The sequence below is a fragment of the Cynocephalus volans genome, chromosome 1 (genome assembly GCF_027409185.1).
Source record: "Cynocephalus volans isolate mCynVol1 chromosome 1, mCynVol1.pri, whole genome shotgun sequence".
Classification (NCBI taxonomy): Eukaryota; Metazoa; Chordata; class Mammalia; order Dermoptera; family Cynocephalidae; genus Cynocephalus; species Cynocephalus volans.
In genome coordinates this window covers 14,538,085-14,554,034 of record NC_084460.1, presented here as the reverse complement: position 1 = coordinate 14,554,034, position 15,950 = coordinate 14,538,085, and the positions used below count along the sequence as shown (strand labels likewise).

At 35.3% G+C, this 15,950-nt stretch overlaps 1 protein-coding gene across 3 annotated transcripts in view; it reads right to left on the bottom strand.

The window, feature by feature from the left end:
- Nucleotides 1-15,950, bottom strand: part of SEL1L2 (SEL1L2 adaptor subunit of SYVN1 ubiquitin ligase) — a 53,061-nt gene that overhangs the window by 27,374 nt on the left and 9,737 nt on the right. For 2 of the 3 annotated variants that reach the window (XM_063075235.1, XM_063075243.1), the window contains exons 3-7: nucleotides 4,108-4,161; nucleotides 3,614-3,673; nucleotides 3,442-3,523; nucleotides 1,919-2,073; nucleotides 1,230-1,286 (exon numbers count right to left, since the gene is read on the bottom strand). In XM_063075235.1, the coding sequence (XP_062931305.1) occupies nucleotides 1,230-1,286; nucleotides 1,919-2,073; nucleotides 3,442-3,523; nucleotides 3,614-3,673; nucleotides 4,108-4,161 (408 nt within the window). The remainder of the gene's footprint in view (nucleotides 1-1,229; nucleotides 1,287-1,918; nucleotides 2,074-3,441; nucleotides 3,524-3,613; nucleotides 3,674-4,107; nucleotides 4,162-15,950) is intronic. The other variant, XM_063075226.1, reaches the window with a different exon arrangement.

Here is a 15,950-nt window from a genome sequence, read left to right as displayed (position 1 = left end):
ACTCCAGAGTAATAGAAGAAGCAACTGCTCTACCAGGTGACCAGACATCAATGTAGATACTAGAAATACGAAAACCAAAGAAAATATGACAGCACCAAAAGAATACAGTAATTCTCAAATACAAGACCCTATAGTGCAGGAAACCCTTGAAATGACTTTAAAGGAATTCTGAGCAACAGTCTTAAGGAAAGTCACTGAGATAGGAGAACTCTCGGTTAGACAACACAATGAAACAAGAAAAAAATCCAGGGTATGAAGGAGGAAATTTAGAAAGAGATTAATATCTTAAAAAAGAATGTAGCATTTTAATATAGGTGTTTACAAGAATAAATTTTCCTCTAAGCACTGCATCAGCCCTACAGCTTATAAATTTTAATGTGTTGCACTTTGATTTTTATCTCAAGGTACTCTCTAATTTCCCTGTGATATTTCTTTTTACCCATTGTTTATTTAAGAGAGCATTGTTTAATTTCCACACTTTAGTGAATTTTCTAAATTTCCTTCTATTATTATGGTCAGAGAACATATTTTGTATGATCTTAGTCTTTTAAAATGTATTAAGACTTGTTTTGTGGCCAAAAATAAAAAATAAATAATTAAAAAACAACAAAAAAGAACTCATCTGGCATCTTACTGAGGAAGATCCTGTGTAGGTCAAGTTTATTTGCTTTTTTCTCCACTATAAATTTAAATTGTTACTAATTCTTCTAAACTCACTGGGATAAAGTAAGCAAAATGATTGAAAGGAGGTTTGCAGATTTTTAACGATATTTAACATATTATTAATTATATTAAAAGCAGTCTGTCCTCTGATCTAGTCAAATGGGAATGAAGTTGGCCCTCAGGCTCCTTAGCAGGAAACTCACAAGTGGGCTTTCTGAAGCTGGCCTCTGAGGAAGGGAAATTTGCAAGCCCAGCAATCATATCCTCCTCTCCTAAGCCCAGCCCAGCAGCTCCTGTGGGTGTGAAAAGGCTAGGTTCTGTTGTAACAGGAATACCACCGTGCCCCGACTGCTCCTCAGAAGCCCCTGTCCCTCTGTACTTGAAGGCAAGTAGGAAAAGGCTCCCTCTGGTGAACTATGTTCTTCCTAAGAAGTTGGAAACAAGTCTGACCAAGGAAGCAACAGTAGTCTTTCCTACCTCTGCCTCTCTCCCTTTTCACTAAGCCACCAGCCTGCCTCACCACTATCCTTCCCACCCCATATGACTAAATCTTGAGATTGACTTACATAGTAATCCTGATCTAGGCCTTTTCTTCCATTTAGATATAATTGTCCAAGAGACACCTAGGAAAGATAAATTTTGAAAATGATTTTAGCAGCAGTATTAATTTAAATGAAGAAAAGGAAACATTGACTTGGGGATTTTACTATACCATGCTGATTCAGTTTTGTGTCGTGAAAGAAGCAGGGAAAAGTTCCAGACTATATCATTTAATGGGTTATTGGTTGCTGTTGGGCATATGGCTTCCTCAGTGGCAGGAAGCCAGCCTGCTATTATACAGCCACACGCAAACACACAAGCCTAGGGACCTCAACTCTTGGCTCTTAAAGGTCACATAAATGCTGTCCCATTCCTAAAGACATTCTGGATCCTTGTCCCATCCTGGATTCTTGTAGAAGTTCATCGGATGGTGCTTTTTTCTATAATTAAAATCTAGGTTTGTTTTAAAAAAATAATATTTTAGAAAGAAATGCAAAAAACTATTTGCTATTATTATGGCAACTTGTTTTCCAGTACAGTAGGCCACAAGCTCTGCAAGTGGCAGGGAACAAAACAGACTTAGGGCAAAGAGAAGGGGGTGCCTCTTCCCTTCCTTATTCAGTGGGGGGCATTGTTAGTTCCTCTAGGACTCAGAGAAAACCAAGCCCTTTGTAATTTGCATGTTCTAAAACTCAGTCTCATGTGTATACATTACTTGTATCTGAACATCTCCTCTTTCTGCCAAAAATGTATAGTATTGGTATAAGTCCCAATCCAAAATCTCACTGTGAGAACTCAGATTTTCAGGTCCTTCAGTTAGTCTCACTTTTTCCACTGGAATACCTTCACTTTTTTCCAATTCGTCAGCAACTGTGAATAGAAACAAGCCACAGAACTGTTAGAAAACCCAGGCTGCAAGAGGTAATAGTCAACTCAGAGAAAACACTGCACAGAAATTTCGTTTATTAACAGAGGGGGAAGATCCGCAGAAAATAGAAATTTGTTGATTTTTGTTTATTTGGTTTTGAGAAAAGTGCAAGAAACCTGGATATTCTTTGTAACCCATGTAAATATTGTATCAAAATATAACAGACTACTGAAGATTTTGGGCAAACAGTTTTAAGGAAAGAGGAGAGATTTTAGGAGCAGACAACTGATTCCCTCCACATTGACTTTTTCTGGGTTTGAAACTATAATATAAGATTAAAGCTGCTCTTCAATTATCTCCCATGGATAGTCTGAAAATAAATAGAAAGATAAATGTGCTTGAATGCACCTAATAAGGTTTTCAGTTTGAAATATATACATAGTAATTCTAGTTTTGTTAAGCATATGAAATGAACTTGTTATATATATGATCTTAAATTCAAAAGTAGTTTTTTTCCTCTTTATTTCTTTTCTCAGATGCTAATAGTGCCAAAGATACGTGTTCAGATGTTATTTGTTTATTTTTTTTTTTTTTTGATTGGTAAGGGGATCTTAACCCTTGACATGGTGTTGTCAGCACCACGCTCTCCCAAGTGAGCCAACCGACCATCCCTATATAGGGATCCGAACCCATGGCCTTGGTATTATCAGCACCGCACTCTCCCAAGTGAGCCACGGGCTGGCCCCAGATGTTATTCTGATTACAGAAATTAACCAAATAGACTTTATTCACTTATCGGAAGCCTTTTATTTAAAGCCCTATTATGCATTCTGGTTCAGTGATGTCGCAAGATGAAATGTTACATAAAACTTTGAAAGCAGTTTTAGCAACATACCTTAGCATCACACTGTTCTTTTGCAGACAAAAGATAGAGTAATAGGATATGATTGCTTAAATTGTTCTCAAGTGTAGTGATAGATATCTCCAATATATGTACCTTACATTCATTTCTTTAGAACCTTTTAACAAGTCATCTTATATGCAAAATGTTAGATTTAGAAGACTGCTTAATATTTATTGGAGCTATATTCAAACTGTCAGTTTAAGGAAAGAACATCACAAGAATAAGTAAAACAGAATTGTTTGGAGATATATACAAGTATTAACAAAAACAAAACATGAGTACAATCTTTTAAAATTTTTGAAAAGTAACTATAAAGGAAACAGAAACTCTGTATTAAGGAACTGTATCATAACAGATGTTAAAAGCATAGACATATTTTTATAAATTTATGTCAACTGGTATCAAATTATTTTTTAATTGCTTGATAAGTCTGCTTATTTTAAAATAAATTATGTGGATTACTCACTATAATCTGCCACTTTCTTGTAATGATTTAGGGCAACTTCACAATTCTGTAGAACATTGATTCCTGACAAATATCTGTATCCCTAAAACACAAGCATATATATTCTTAATATTCAGACAATGCTGTATTTATAGTACATGAATTTGGTTCCAAGAATATTTAATGTACAAACCAAAATCATCTGGGACATCATGCTTCCTCCAGCACTTCCAAAGGTGTAATATATCAGTGCCTAAAGTAACAATAAAAATTATATTGGTCACCTTAATTTGAAACTCAAACCAACCATTGCTTTCTTACTCTTAGCTCAGCAATGACCCCTGAGCTACTCCAAAATAAATTCCAAATTTTACTCTTTTCCTCTTTAAAGGTGACTGCTGTTTTTTGGAGTTTTAACAAGCTCTGGAGTCTGGTAAGGGCATTATATATGACAGCTCATTTAAACATTATAAAATCCCTGTGAAGCACGTACTATCTACCTTCAATGAAAAACCTGAAATATAAGACTTTAGGAGCCTGTGGTAGAAGAACACAAATTTCTCTGACTATTGAGCCAGTGTTTTTAACCACCACACTAGAAAGAGCCCCTTTAAAGAGCAGTCTGTCTATTCAACACCGCTTTTAAAGAAATCAGTTTTGTTCCATAAAAATATAGAATGATCTTACCTTGGCTTGATCATATTCCATTCCTATTCCATAAGAAGACAAAAATCCTAATGCCTAAAGTGCAAAAGAAAAAACAAAACCCAATAAATAAATTTATTTCCTAATTATTCTTATTTATACTGAGATATTTTAAACCTCTGCTTCATAATAACTTGTATTGTTAATTTATTTCTTATGCCATAACAAAGTGCCTTTCTACATTTTTGTTAAGACTGCAAGAATTTGAGAAAGGTCACAATAGTGGGAAGTTTGTATAATATATGTGAAAATAGGCTAATTCTTACTTTAGTATAAATTATAATAATAAAATACTGTAGACCAATGGCATTTACGTGTTTTCCTTTCTTGGAAATGACACTTTTTTCTTCAGTATTTTAAAATTTGAAATTGGATATTTTTCTTTCTATTTTTAAATAAAATGTGACAGCTGTGAAATATTCAAACAGTAAGTAATGTATTAAATAAAAAGTAAAAGCCTGATCACACAGCAAGATGGCAGAATAGGAAACCCCAGATATCATTTCCCCACTGACTTAGCAACTGTATAGAGTCCAAAACGCCTTCATGAGAACTCCAGAAATTAGTTAAGATGTCATAGTACACCAGATAAGACCGAAGCCAAGAACAATCCATTGAAATAAGTAAGAAAAGCCATTTAATTTCATTCACAATTACCCTTCTCCAAGCCAACACGCCGCCTGAGAAGACTGTACGTGGAAGCTGAGAATGAATATAGAGAAAATCTGGGGATGTTTACTGATAAACACCATGACACATGCAAAACTGAGTGATCAGAGTAGCTAGAAAGACAATGGTGAGCCCAAGCCCAAGGCTACTTCTTGAATGATCAAATGTCCAACAAAGGCCCAATGACAGAATGGCTAAAGTCAAGGACAGCTGAACATTAGTGGCTGCCTTGGATTGAATGTCCCCCCAAAACTTAATCTCTACTGTACCTGTTGAGGGTGGGAAATCCTATTATGGTAATTGAAAGTGGGACCTTGAAGAGGTGATTAGATTGTCAGGACCATACCTTCAGGAATGGATTGATTCATTCTTGGAATAATGGGAGTAGTTCTGGTGGCTTTAAAAGGAGAGCATGTGAGAGTCTCTTTCTCTCTGCTCTGCCATTCCACCATGTCACAGTCACCACCAAGGCCTTCACCAGATGTGTTCCCTGGACTTTGGACTTCCCAGCCTCTAAAACTGTAAGCAATAAATTTCATTTTCTTTATAAATTACCCAGTTCCAAGTATTTTGTTAAAAGTAACAGAAATGGACTAAGACATTGGCACAATCCAATTTAACACTGGCATGATGAATGCCAACAAAAACTGCCATATGGTGTGTGATACTGACCCACTCTCTTAAACTTGCAGGGTTCTCCAGGGTGACTGTTGATACAGGGGTAGAATAAGCTGACAACAGCAGCTGCTGTCCTGCAACAGGTAGAGGCCCATCAGGTGCAGATGGTGGCAAGTATTTCCCCAGGGGAAAGGGGGAGCTGCAGCAAGTTGAGCACCATCACCAAGGTGAGGACAAGCCCAACTATATGAGCTTGATGATTTCCCAATATTTAAATATTTTTGATGAGAGAAATGGTGATATTAACAAATGTGATTTTTTTGGTATTATATAATAAACTGTGTCAAATTTGGAAGATCTACACAACTCAGTAAACAAATATTTTCTAAATGCCTAATGCATGATGTTATGAAATCATATACATGTAAAAAAAAATCCATTCAAAATGCAAGACAGACCAATAGATCTTAATTAATAGATTAGGAAAAGTTTATTGATATGATTTCAGATTCCACATTGCAACTAGCCTTTGCAAAATAATCACTTGTTGAGTTTTGGCATAGAGTGAAAGAATATTCACAATTATCTGAAAAAGCTATTAAAATACTCTTCCCTTTTCTAACTACATATTTGTGCTTAGCCAGATTTTCTTATATGTTTCAATCAAAACAACATATCACAGCAGATTGAACATAGAATCAGACATGATTCTAAGTCAGACTTTAAAGAGATTTGAAAGAATGTAAAACAATTCTACTCGTTAAGTTTTTGCAAAATGTTGTTATTCTTATACAAAAGTTAATTTGTATGTGAAGGCTGCACATTATACCACCCCAAAATATGCCGCTTTGGCGTAAGGATTATTTTGAGCCAAAGGCACTTTTAAAAAAACAGCAGGTAAGAGAGGATGCTCTGACCCTCCCCTTCTTCTTTCTGAAAGCAGGAGATAAAACCCTTGTATGGAAGATGTCTTTGCTATACCAGAAGGAAAATAACAGTCTTATATTCAAGGGTGGGAGGTTGAGACTGAGAAAATTCTGTACAAACAGACCTTGTTAAAATAATTCTTACTGTCCTTTAGCCTCCCCACATAGTTTGGTTACTTTTCCACAATTACCTCTCTTTGTTCAATCTAATATAAAAGCATTTAGGTTTTACCACTTCTCTGGGTCTTCATTTCCTTATGAGGGCTCCCATGTCACATAAAACTTGTATTAAAATAAATTTGTATTCTTTTTTCCTTTTAATCTATCTTACGTTACTTGAAGTCTCAGGCTCAGGCAAAAACCCTAAAAGGGATGCCTATTGTGTTTACCTGTTATGTATAAATGTGGCTATTTATTTCAGTTAAATACTCTTGGTTTACTAACTTTTAAAATCAGAAACAAATATTAAATTTTATTACTTTCCTTTCAGCATGTATTTAAATTATTTATATTTTTTCTTATTAGCATTTTCATATAATTCACTTAACCAGCATTTACTAAGCAGGTTATGGCATGTACTGTTCTCTGCACTGCAGATATAGGAATTAATAAGATAATTAAAGCCCCAAGGAGTTTACATTCTAGTAAAGGGAGAGGACAATAAAATAAACCAATATACAGTAATGATAAGTACTGTCTTAGTCTGTTTGGTGCTGCTACAAAAAAATACCTGAAACGAGGTAATTTATAAAGAACAAAAATTTATTTCTCATGGCTCTGGAGGCTGGGAAGTCCAAGATCAAGGCATCAGCAGGTCCGGTGAGGGTCTGGTCTCTGGCACCTTCAACTCTGTGTCACCTGGAGGGGAGGAACACTGTGTCCTCACGTGGCTTAAGGCAGAAGGGCAAAAGGAATGAATTCCCTCTGTCAAGTCCTTTTATAAGGGTACCTAATCCCATTGACAGCACCCTCATAACATAATCACCTCCTAAAGGCCTCAACTCTTAGTAGTGTTGCATAGGCCATCAACTTTCAACATGAATCTTGGAGGGGACACAAACATTCAAACCATACCAAGTACCACGAATAAAAATGAAGGAAGATAAGGAGCTGGGAAATGATAGGTTGCTATTTTACTGAGATTAAGATACAGAAATGTATTCTTAATATTGAATTATCTTAATATTTCTGGTTAAAAAACTACTTAATTATGTTTAATACTTAACAATTTGCTAAAATTTTATTTCGCATTCTTATAGCAGTATTAACAAAAAAAATCTGCCTATTTTAATTCTTCCTCAGTATTATTATTAAGGTATTTGAGAATAATTTTTACAGGTTTTCTTTTTTAAAAATGATTTGCATAATAGATGATGATTTGATAGAATTTTATAGTAAAACCATCTGGATTTAATGTCTTTGGAGAGACTTTGACATTTCAATTTGTTCCATAGTTATAGGTATAGTCAGGTTTCAATCTCATTGATGTAAGTGTGCTCCTTGAGGGTACTACAAAATGTTCATGGAAAAATTGAATTATATGATAATACAAATCTTTCCATGAACTTTTTGAAGAACTTTTATATAATACCCTAGAGAAGTTTGCTATTGTCTAGGAAAATTCTTTCTTTCATCTAGATTTTAATGTATTCACATAAAGTTGAATACAATACTGTCTCACAATTGTTTAACTTTCTTTGAATCTGTGATTTTATTATTTATTCTGTTTTGTGCATTTGTTATTTGTTTTTTATTCTTAATAAGAGTGGCCAGAGTTTTGTCCCCATTATTGGGAGCATTTTAAAGAACTACCTTTTGATCTTATTTATGAAAAAAATTATTTTTTGTTTTCTAATTCATTGATTCCTGTTTTTTATATTGCTAATCCTTTTGTCCTACCTTTATTTCATTTTGCTCTTCTTTTTAGCTTTTTGAAATGTCCATTTAAGTTTCTTTCTTATTAAAACAACTTTTAAAGCTGCATATTTTCCTTTGCATCTGGCTTCAGCAATAACTTTTGAGATTTTCTGTGAAACTACCTTGGTCATAGCTGTTCATGCTTCATTACTTCAGTGGAGTCATCTGCATTGTTGGTCCTACACGTGTTGAGTTGAGTTTAATTGACATATACAATGTCCAAAATGATTACATTGAGATTTGACATTAAATATTTTGTGTACTCTGGAAAGCATGGAAACAGAGCAGGAGTGAGCAAATTTTATATTAATGAAGCTGTTGGGAAAACAGAATAGTTTGGTCCGACCCCCTTGCCTCAGGTCTGGTTGGGTGTAGTGCAGCACATTCATTGTAAACAAATCGTGCATGTGGGTGGAGTTAGTGCATGTGCGCACCAATGTATCTTTTTAGTTTTGCTGCTATTCTTTTGTTCTTGAGAGAGTTTGTGAAGCAGCACTGGATGAGAGAGCTTGTGTCTAAAAGTAGAGTATATTTACTTTGCTGGCAGCTGCTCAATTTTTCTTTGGACTTTGTCAGTAGCAGTTGAGTTTCTGAGTTTCTCTTCAGACTGCCTAGCTCTGAGACCTGTGTGTGCTGAATAAAGACAAATCTTTCTTCAACCAAGGCTCCAAGGACCTTTCTTCTGATTACCTAGCACGTAGACCTGTGTGTGAAGGGTTTGTGATCCAGTCTGGACAATGGGCTTGAGGGGTCTGTGACCTCTATACCCAGCCCTAGCCCAACAATTGGCATAGTCGTTGCAGTATTATGGGCAGGTAAAAGAGCTCTACAGAAGCAAATATCCATTTGTTGGAGAAAGGACCACAGTTCTATATTTTCTTGCAAAGCAATAACCAAGTTAATAAAAAATCAACAATATCCAAAAGTAGATGAAACTGTGTTCATTTTTGTTACTAAATTATGTACAAACAGATTGGCTGTCACAAGCTGAGCTTTGCATCTGAAGGCAGGAAAAATTGCCAAATCCCTAGGAATAGGTGAAAAACTAATGAACTAAGACAGACTATTGTGAACAATTTATGCTTCACCAAGGACTATGATTAAGTGTCCAACATCAAACATTGTCAGAAACTTTTTGCTGGCTTTGAACTGAATTTTCAGCAACAAGTGATTCAATTGAGGAAAAATGAAAGTATGACCTTAGTCAAATAGAAAAGTGTCAGCATCAATAGTTGCAGAATGAGTCAGCAGTTTGGAAGAAAATCCTGGAGAGAATAGTGGAGCATTCCCTTAAGAAATGCAGCACCACCGACACGCAATGGTACAGGGAATAACATCGTGTTAGAATAAAACAGACATAAACTATTTTAATTTGAAACCTGATTCACTTGGACTCTGAATGAGAAAAATTTTAGGAACACCATAACTAACTTATTTAACTTATATTTACCTTTTTACGTAACCACAGACTGATATATGATAAAAATCTATGTCTAAAATAAATAAGTAAAGCCACTACAGAAAACAGTACGGAGGTTCCTCAAAAAATTAAAAATAGCACTCCCATATGATCCAGCAATTCCACTACTGGGTATATATCCAAAGGAAATAAAATCTGCATATCAAAGATATATCTGCACACCCATGTTTACTGCAGCACTATTCACAATTGCCACAGTATGGAGTCAACCTAAGTGTCCATTGACAGATGAAGAAAGAAAGAAAATGTGGTTTATTTACACAAGAGAATACTATTCAGCCATAAAAAAGAATAAAATTCTGTCACTTGTAACAACATGGATGAAATTGGAGGTATTTATGTTAAGTGAAGTGAGCCAGGTACACAAAGACAAATATCTCATGATTTCACTCATTTGTGGACTCTAGAAAAGTTGATCTCACAGAAGTAAAGAGTAGAGGTTTTTTGGTTTTTGTTTTCTTTTTAAATATAAAGATGACCGGTAAGGGGATCTTAACCCTTGACTTGGTGTTGTCAGCACCACGCTCTCCCAAGTGAGCCAACTGGCCATCCCTATATAGGGATCTGAACCTGTGACTTGGTGTTATCAGCACCGCACTCTCCCGAGTGAGCCACTGGCCAGCCCTAAGAGTAGAGTTTTGATAGCCAGAGGCTGGCAGGGGTACGAGGGAGGGAGGATGGGGAGATGTTGTCAATGGGTACAAAGTTACAGTTAAATTTGAGAGATAAGTTCTTGAGTTTTGATACACAATGGGATGACTATGGTTAACAATAGTATATATTTAGAAATAGCAAGAAGAGAGGATATTGAATTATCTTACCACTAATAAATGACAAATATCTGAGGTGATAGATATGTCAATTACCCTGATTTGGCTATTACACATTGTGTACATGTATTGAAATGTCACACTGTTCCCCCAAAATATGTACAATTATGTCAATTAAAAGTAAATATAAAAAATAAATATTAAACATAGAATTACCATATGACCCAGCCATTTCACACACACACACACACAAACATAATCTCCAAAAAAAAAAAAACTTGAAAACAGGTACAAATACTTGTACATAAATGTTCAGAGCAGCACTATTCACAATAGCCAAAAAGTGGAAACAACTCAGATGTTCTTCTACTGATAAATGGGCAAATGAGGTATATCCATACAACAGAATATTATTCAACCATAAAACATTAAGTACTGTTCCATGCTATAATATGGGTGAATACAGAAAGCATTATGCTGTATAAAAAGGAAGACATGCAAAAAATCACATATTATGTGATTCCATTGATATGAAGTACCAAGAATAGGTATATCCACAGAGACACAAAAGAGATTAGTGGTTACCAGGGGCTAGGTTTACGGATAATATGGAGGGACTACTTACAAGATAAGGGTTTTCTCCAGGGGCAGTGAGATGTTTTAGAACTATGTAGAAGTTGTCGTTGCATAACAATGTGAATGTACTAAGTGCCTCTGAATTGTAATAAGAAACCATTGTTTGATACCATGACAGCATTTATATAATAATTATATAGCTTACATTTAAAAACTATGTCACTTACAGTCAAAAGTATCTTAAAGTGGGTAAAATATGGGTTATCATATCTACCACATTTTCCTTTTTTCTAAGTCTAGCAACCCTGAAAAATAGAGCTTGCTCAATACAACTTGTTCTCAGTGAATTCGTGATGCTTGACAAATAATACTGCTTTATTTTATGGAATGTTTATAAACAAACATTTTGAAAATATGGTGGGGAACCTTACCCATTAAACTCACCAACACTATCTATGATTGGCAGAATTTGACAGGCTCCAGACCTTGTGCCTCAATTCCTGCCCTCATCAGTACTCAAAAATCACTGACAAGTTGGCAGTAACATCATTTGTAAGTTCTCTCAGTATCCAGAGATGGAATTGGATTGATCCAAGAGATTTAAACTCCCTGTAAACAGGTTTTTGTTGCACTCTGCTTCATGTGCTTTTAAGAAAAGTGCATTTTACCCTTTTAATTCTGAATATAAGTACCTTTGTTACAGTTACTATGGATGCATAACAGATTAACCCAAAATTTAGCAGCATAGAAAGAAAACATTTATTATGCTTGAGTTGTGTGGGTTAGGAATTTAGATCGTGTACAGAGGGGATGGCTTGTCTCTGATCTAAGATATGGGGGCCTTATTTGGAAAACTCAAAGGCTGGAGGCTGGGGTCATCTGAAGGCTTGCTCATGGACATGGCTGGCAGTTGATGCTAGCTGTTGGCTGAGACCTTAGTGGAGGCTAATGGCCAGAACACCTATACGTGGCCTCTCAAGTAGTGTGGGACACCCTGAGAGAGCCAGAGCTGTATCCTTTTATGACTTAGCCTTGGAAATGGTGAAACATCACTTCCACCAGTCTCTGTTGACTGAAATAGTCACATGTCCACCCAGGTACAAGGGGAGTGGAAATGGACTCCACTCTGATGTTATGGGCTAATGTTCTGAACTAGCATGTGGTATTGGAAATATTGCTATGGCCTTTTGGAGAAAAATTGCCACAATTCTCAACAAAAGCTAGAAGAGTGTGGAAATATTCCACTTCCTCTTGGTTATTAATCTAGAGGTCTAGCCCCTATTCCATCTACTTTTTCTTTTTATCACAGAATATTTCAAACATATAAAAGTAAAGAGAGTAATAATGAACGCATGGTATCCATCACCCAATTTCATTCTCCATTATCAACTTGTGGCCTACCTCGATTCATTTACAGCCATACCAGTTTTCCCCAGCCAACCAGTTTATTTTGAAGCAAATCTTAGACAAGATACATTTTATTCATAAATATTTCAATATGTAACTCTAAAAGAAAAGGCCTTTATTATTATTTTTTTTTTATTTTAATTTTTTTCAAAAGATGACCGGCAAGGGGATCTTAACCCTTGACTTGGTGTGGTCAGCACCACGCTCACCCAGTGAGCGAACCGGCCATCCGTATATGGGATCCGAACCCGGGGCCTTGGCGTTATTAGCACCGCACTCTCCCGAGTGAGCCACGGGCCGGCCCAGAAAAGGCCTTTAAAAAACATAACCATAATACTATTATCTATCTAAAACCATTAACAATAATTACTTAATATCATCAGTTAATATCTATATTTGCCCAAACGCCTTATAAATCTTCTTTATCTTTCTTCTTCTTTTTCTAATCCTAATTCTAGTTCTCTTTTTCCTTCTCCTCCTCCTCCTCATTTATAGTTTGTTTGACTTGGCATCCAAATTCTGTTAATACATTGCAATTGGGTGGCATGTCTTTTAAGTCTTTTTTTAAACTGTTAAGTTTCTTATTCATCTCTATTCTTCTTGTATTTTTTGGTTGGAAAAAAGAAATAAAAACAGATCATTTGTCCTGCAGAGTTCCTGTTAGTCTGAATTTTGCTGATTGTAACACTGTATTTTCTGTAAATTGGCAGGTAGACTTAGAAGCTTGATCAAACAGTGTCATTTGTTTGACAAGACTATCTCATGGAAAGTGTTATATTTTCCATCAGGAGGTACGTAATATCTTGTCTCTGCTTTGTGATGTCAGCAGCCACTGATGACCATTGTTTAGGTCCATTGATTCATCAGGGGTAGCAAATTGATGACATTCTAATTCTGTTATTCCTTCTTCATTTATCATCTGGAATAATTCTATAAAGAAAAGTTTCTCTTATCACCTACACTCTGAGGTATACTTTGTATAGAATAGACAAGATAAATACTTGATTCTTTCCCTTTATCCATTTTCAAAAAATATGAGTTGGTTCTTTAATATCCCCCAAGGTGATTAATAAGTGTGGTTCCTAAGTATCATTATGAATGAATGGATTTAAATATATTTTAGATGTTTCAGTTTGGTCTTTATTCATTTTGGTGCTTGATTATTTCATCTTTAGCCAGCAGGAGCCTATCTGAGTTGGCTCCTCAGTCCCTTGGTCATGACCTTAGTATTTTCTGACAGCTTCCTTCCTATCAGGACAAGACATTTCAAGATCATCTTGCACATTTCTTGCCCCACACCTGGAATTTGACATTTTCTGAAGATGCTTGTTCCTTTTTAGTGGAGGAAGACTTCTGTTTTTTACTTTAAACATAATTCTTTTGGAGGAGAGGGTTAATATCTAAATTTAACTTTTTTATATTTTTATCAAACTAGTAGATTTACATGTATTAATCTGAATGGTTCTAAGAGCTTACAGTATAAGCATCAATGCCCTGCTCCTCTCCAGGCCACTCTTTATTCTTCTCTTCATAGACAACCACTTTAATTATTTTAGTTGTTTTCTTCTGATAATTACCATCATTACAACTCCAGATAAGTTGTGATGACTTGCTGTTCCTTAATTTATATATTTTATACATTATCTATAGATTCGCTATGATAGATGATGAGTTAGGTCATTTGCCTCACTTCTCACTTTTCCTCCTCAACCCTCCTCTCAATAGAATCATAACACTATTTTTTGTCAGAACATAATTGTAAAGGTCTGTGTGGTGTTTCTGATATTTCAAAGTTCTATTAATTTGGAATTTTATCATTCCTGTCACCGTTCTTAGAATTTCATTCCACATTCTTATGTATGTCATTGGTAATAAGCCTTTCTATCCTTCATGTTAACAACAATCTGGTCTCAGTTATTCAACTTACCAATTAATGAAGTATTTGAAGAGCTCAGAATCATGGGCAGAATCCTGTGGACTATTGCCAGAAACCTGCTTTCACCTTGACATCAATCCTTTACGTTTACCACTTTCCATCTACCATTATCAAGCCACATTTATATTTTTTCATCTAGCTTGTGAAAACATCACGTGAGACTTTGTAAAATGTCTCCCTAAAATCAAGACACATCAGTGTCTAACTCAATCAAAACAGAAATGAATAATTTCTTAAACTTTTTATTACAATTACAAGGACAAAGAATTGTTACTTTTTAAACTAGGAAATTGACTGCAGAGTTCACTTCCCCAAAGCATAATAGCTCCAGCATGTGATTTATAAGCATAATTTGTGTCATTTACTTAATCCATACACCGAAAATTAAAAAAAAACAAAGCAAAACAAAACAAAACCCTTCCATGATTCTGCTAATTCCTCTTTAGCCTCAAAGGTTCCTTTTTTAGGAAAGTTGACCATAAAGGCTGTTATTACAAATGGATGGCGTCTGGAATCCTGGTACTCCTCTGACCCTTGTAATGTATATTTAAAATGGCTAAATTGGCTCTGTTTAAAGATGTCTCTAGCCAATATTAGATTTTTATTTTTCTTGCAACTTGACCATTTTTGATTCTGCTCAGTTTAGAATCCTGTTTATGCAGAAACTTTGACAGGAAACAAATATACTGACCTTTATATAAGAAAATGAAAATACTGTTTTATTCAGTTAGGATTGTATTTTAGGATGCTTTCACCAACAGTGTATCATTTTGTGCAGAGCCCAGCACACTTTTTGGCCTGCTCATCCTGGAGAAATCTGTGAGCTAATGAAGTCATGAAGTGGATTGTGTGGGAGTTAAATTTCCATTCTTGGACTGGGGAGGGGAGTGTTCCTCTGTATAGAGCTCACTTTGAAAAGTAATGACTAACACCGTGATTTTACCAGCCGCAAATAACCAACCCCAAATCACGCTTCCTCTCTTTAGCAGAAAAATGACAATGGGTAATTTCGAATTAATTCTCTTGAGGGCTCAACTTTCATTTTATCTTTTTTTTTTTTTTTAATATTATTATTATTTTTATACTGCTCAAAGCATGCCAGGGCATAATGGGAAGTCAAAAAGTGTTATGGGCTGTCTTGTAGTAAATATGCTGTGTTCTATTCCTTTGCTGTTGGGCATTGTCATCTAACAGCTTTACGATAAACAGTTTTTAGTATTCGGTATTTTTCTGAGATAAGGGTGAGATGAAATGAGATGGATTATAGAATGATTACATCTTAATCCAGAAAAGAGAAATGCTGTGAGCCGAAAGAGAATCTACATAATAGTGATGGCATCAATGACACTTTCAGTGGTTTTTAAAGGTCAAGCTCAGCAAATTAGTTTGTTTATGAGACTTGATTCTGAACTTAATCATTGTGCATGGTTTTTAAGAGAGTGTTACAGTAGCTGGGATTTGAATGGAAAGAGTTAAGTGTGAAGGATATTTTATTATACTTCAAAGTAAATTACTCAGGTTCCATA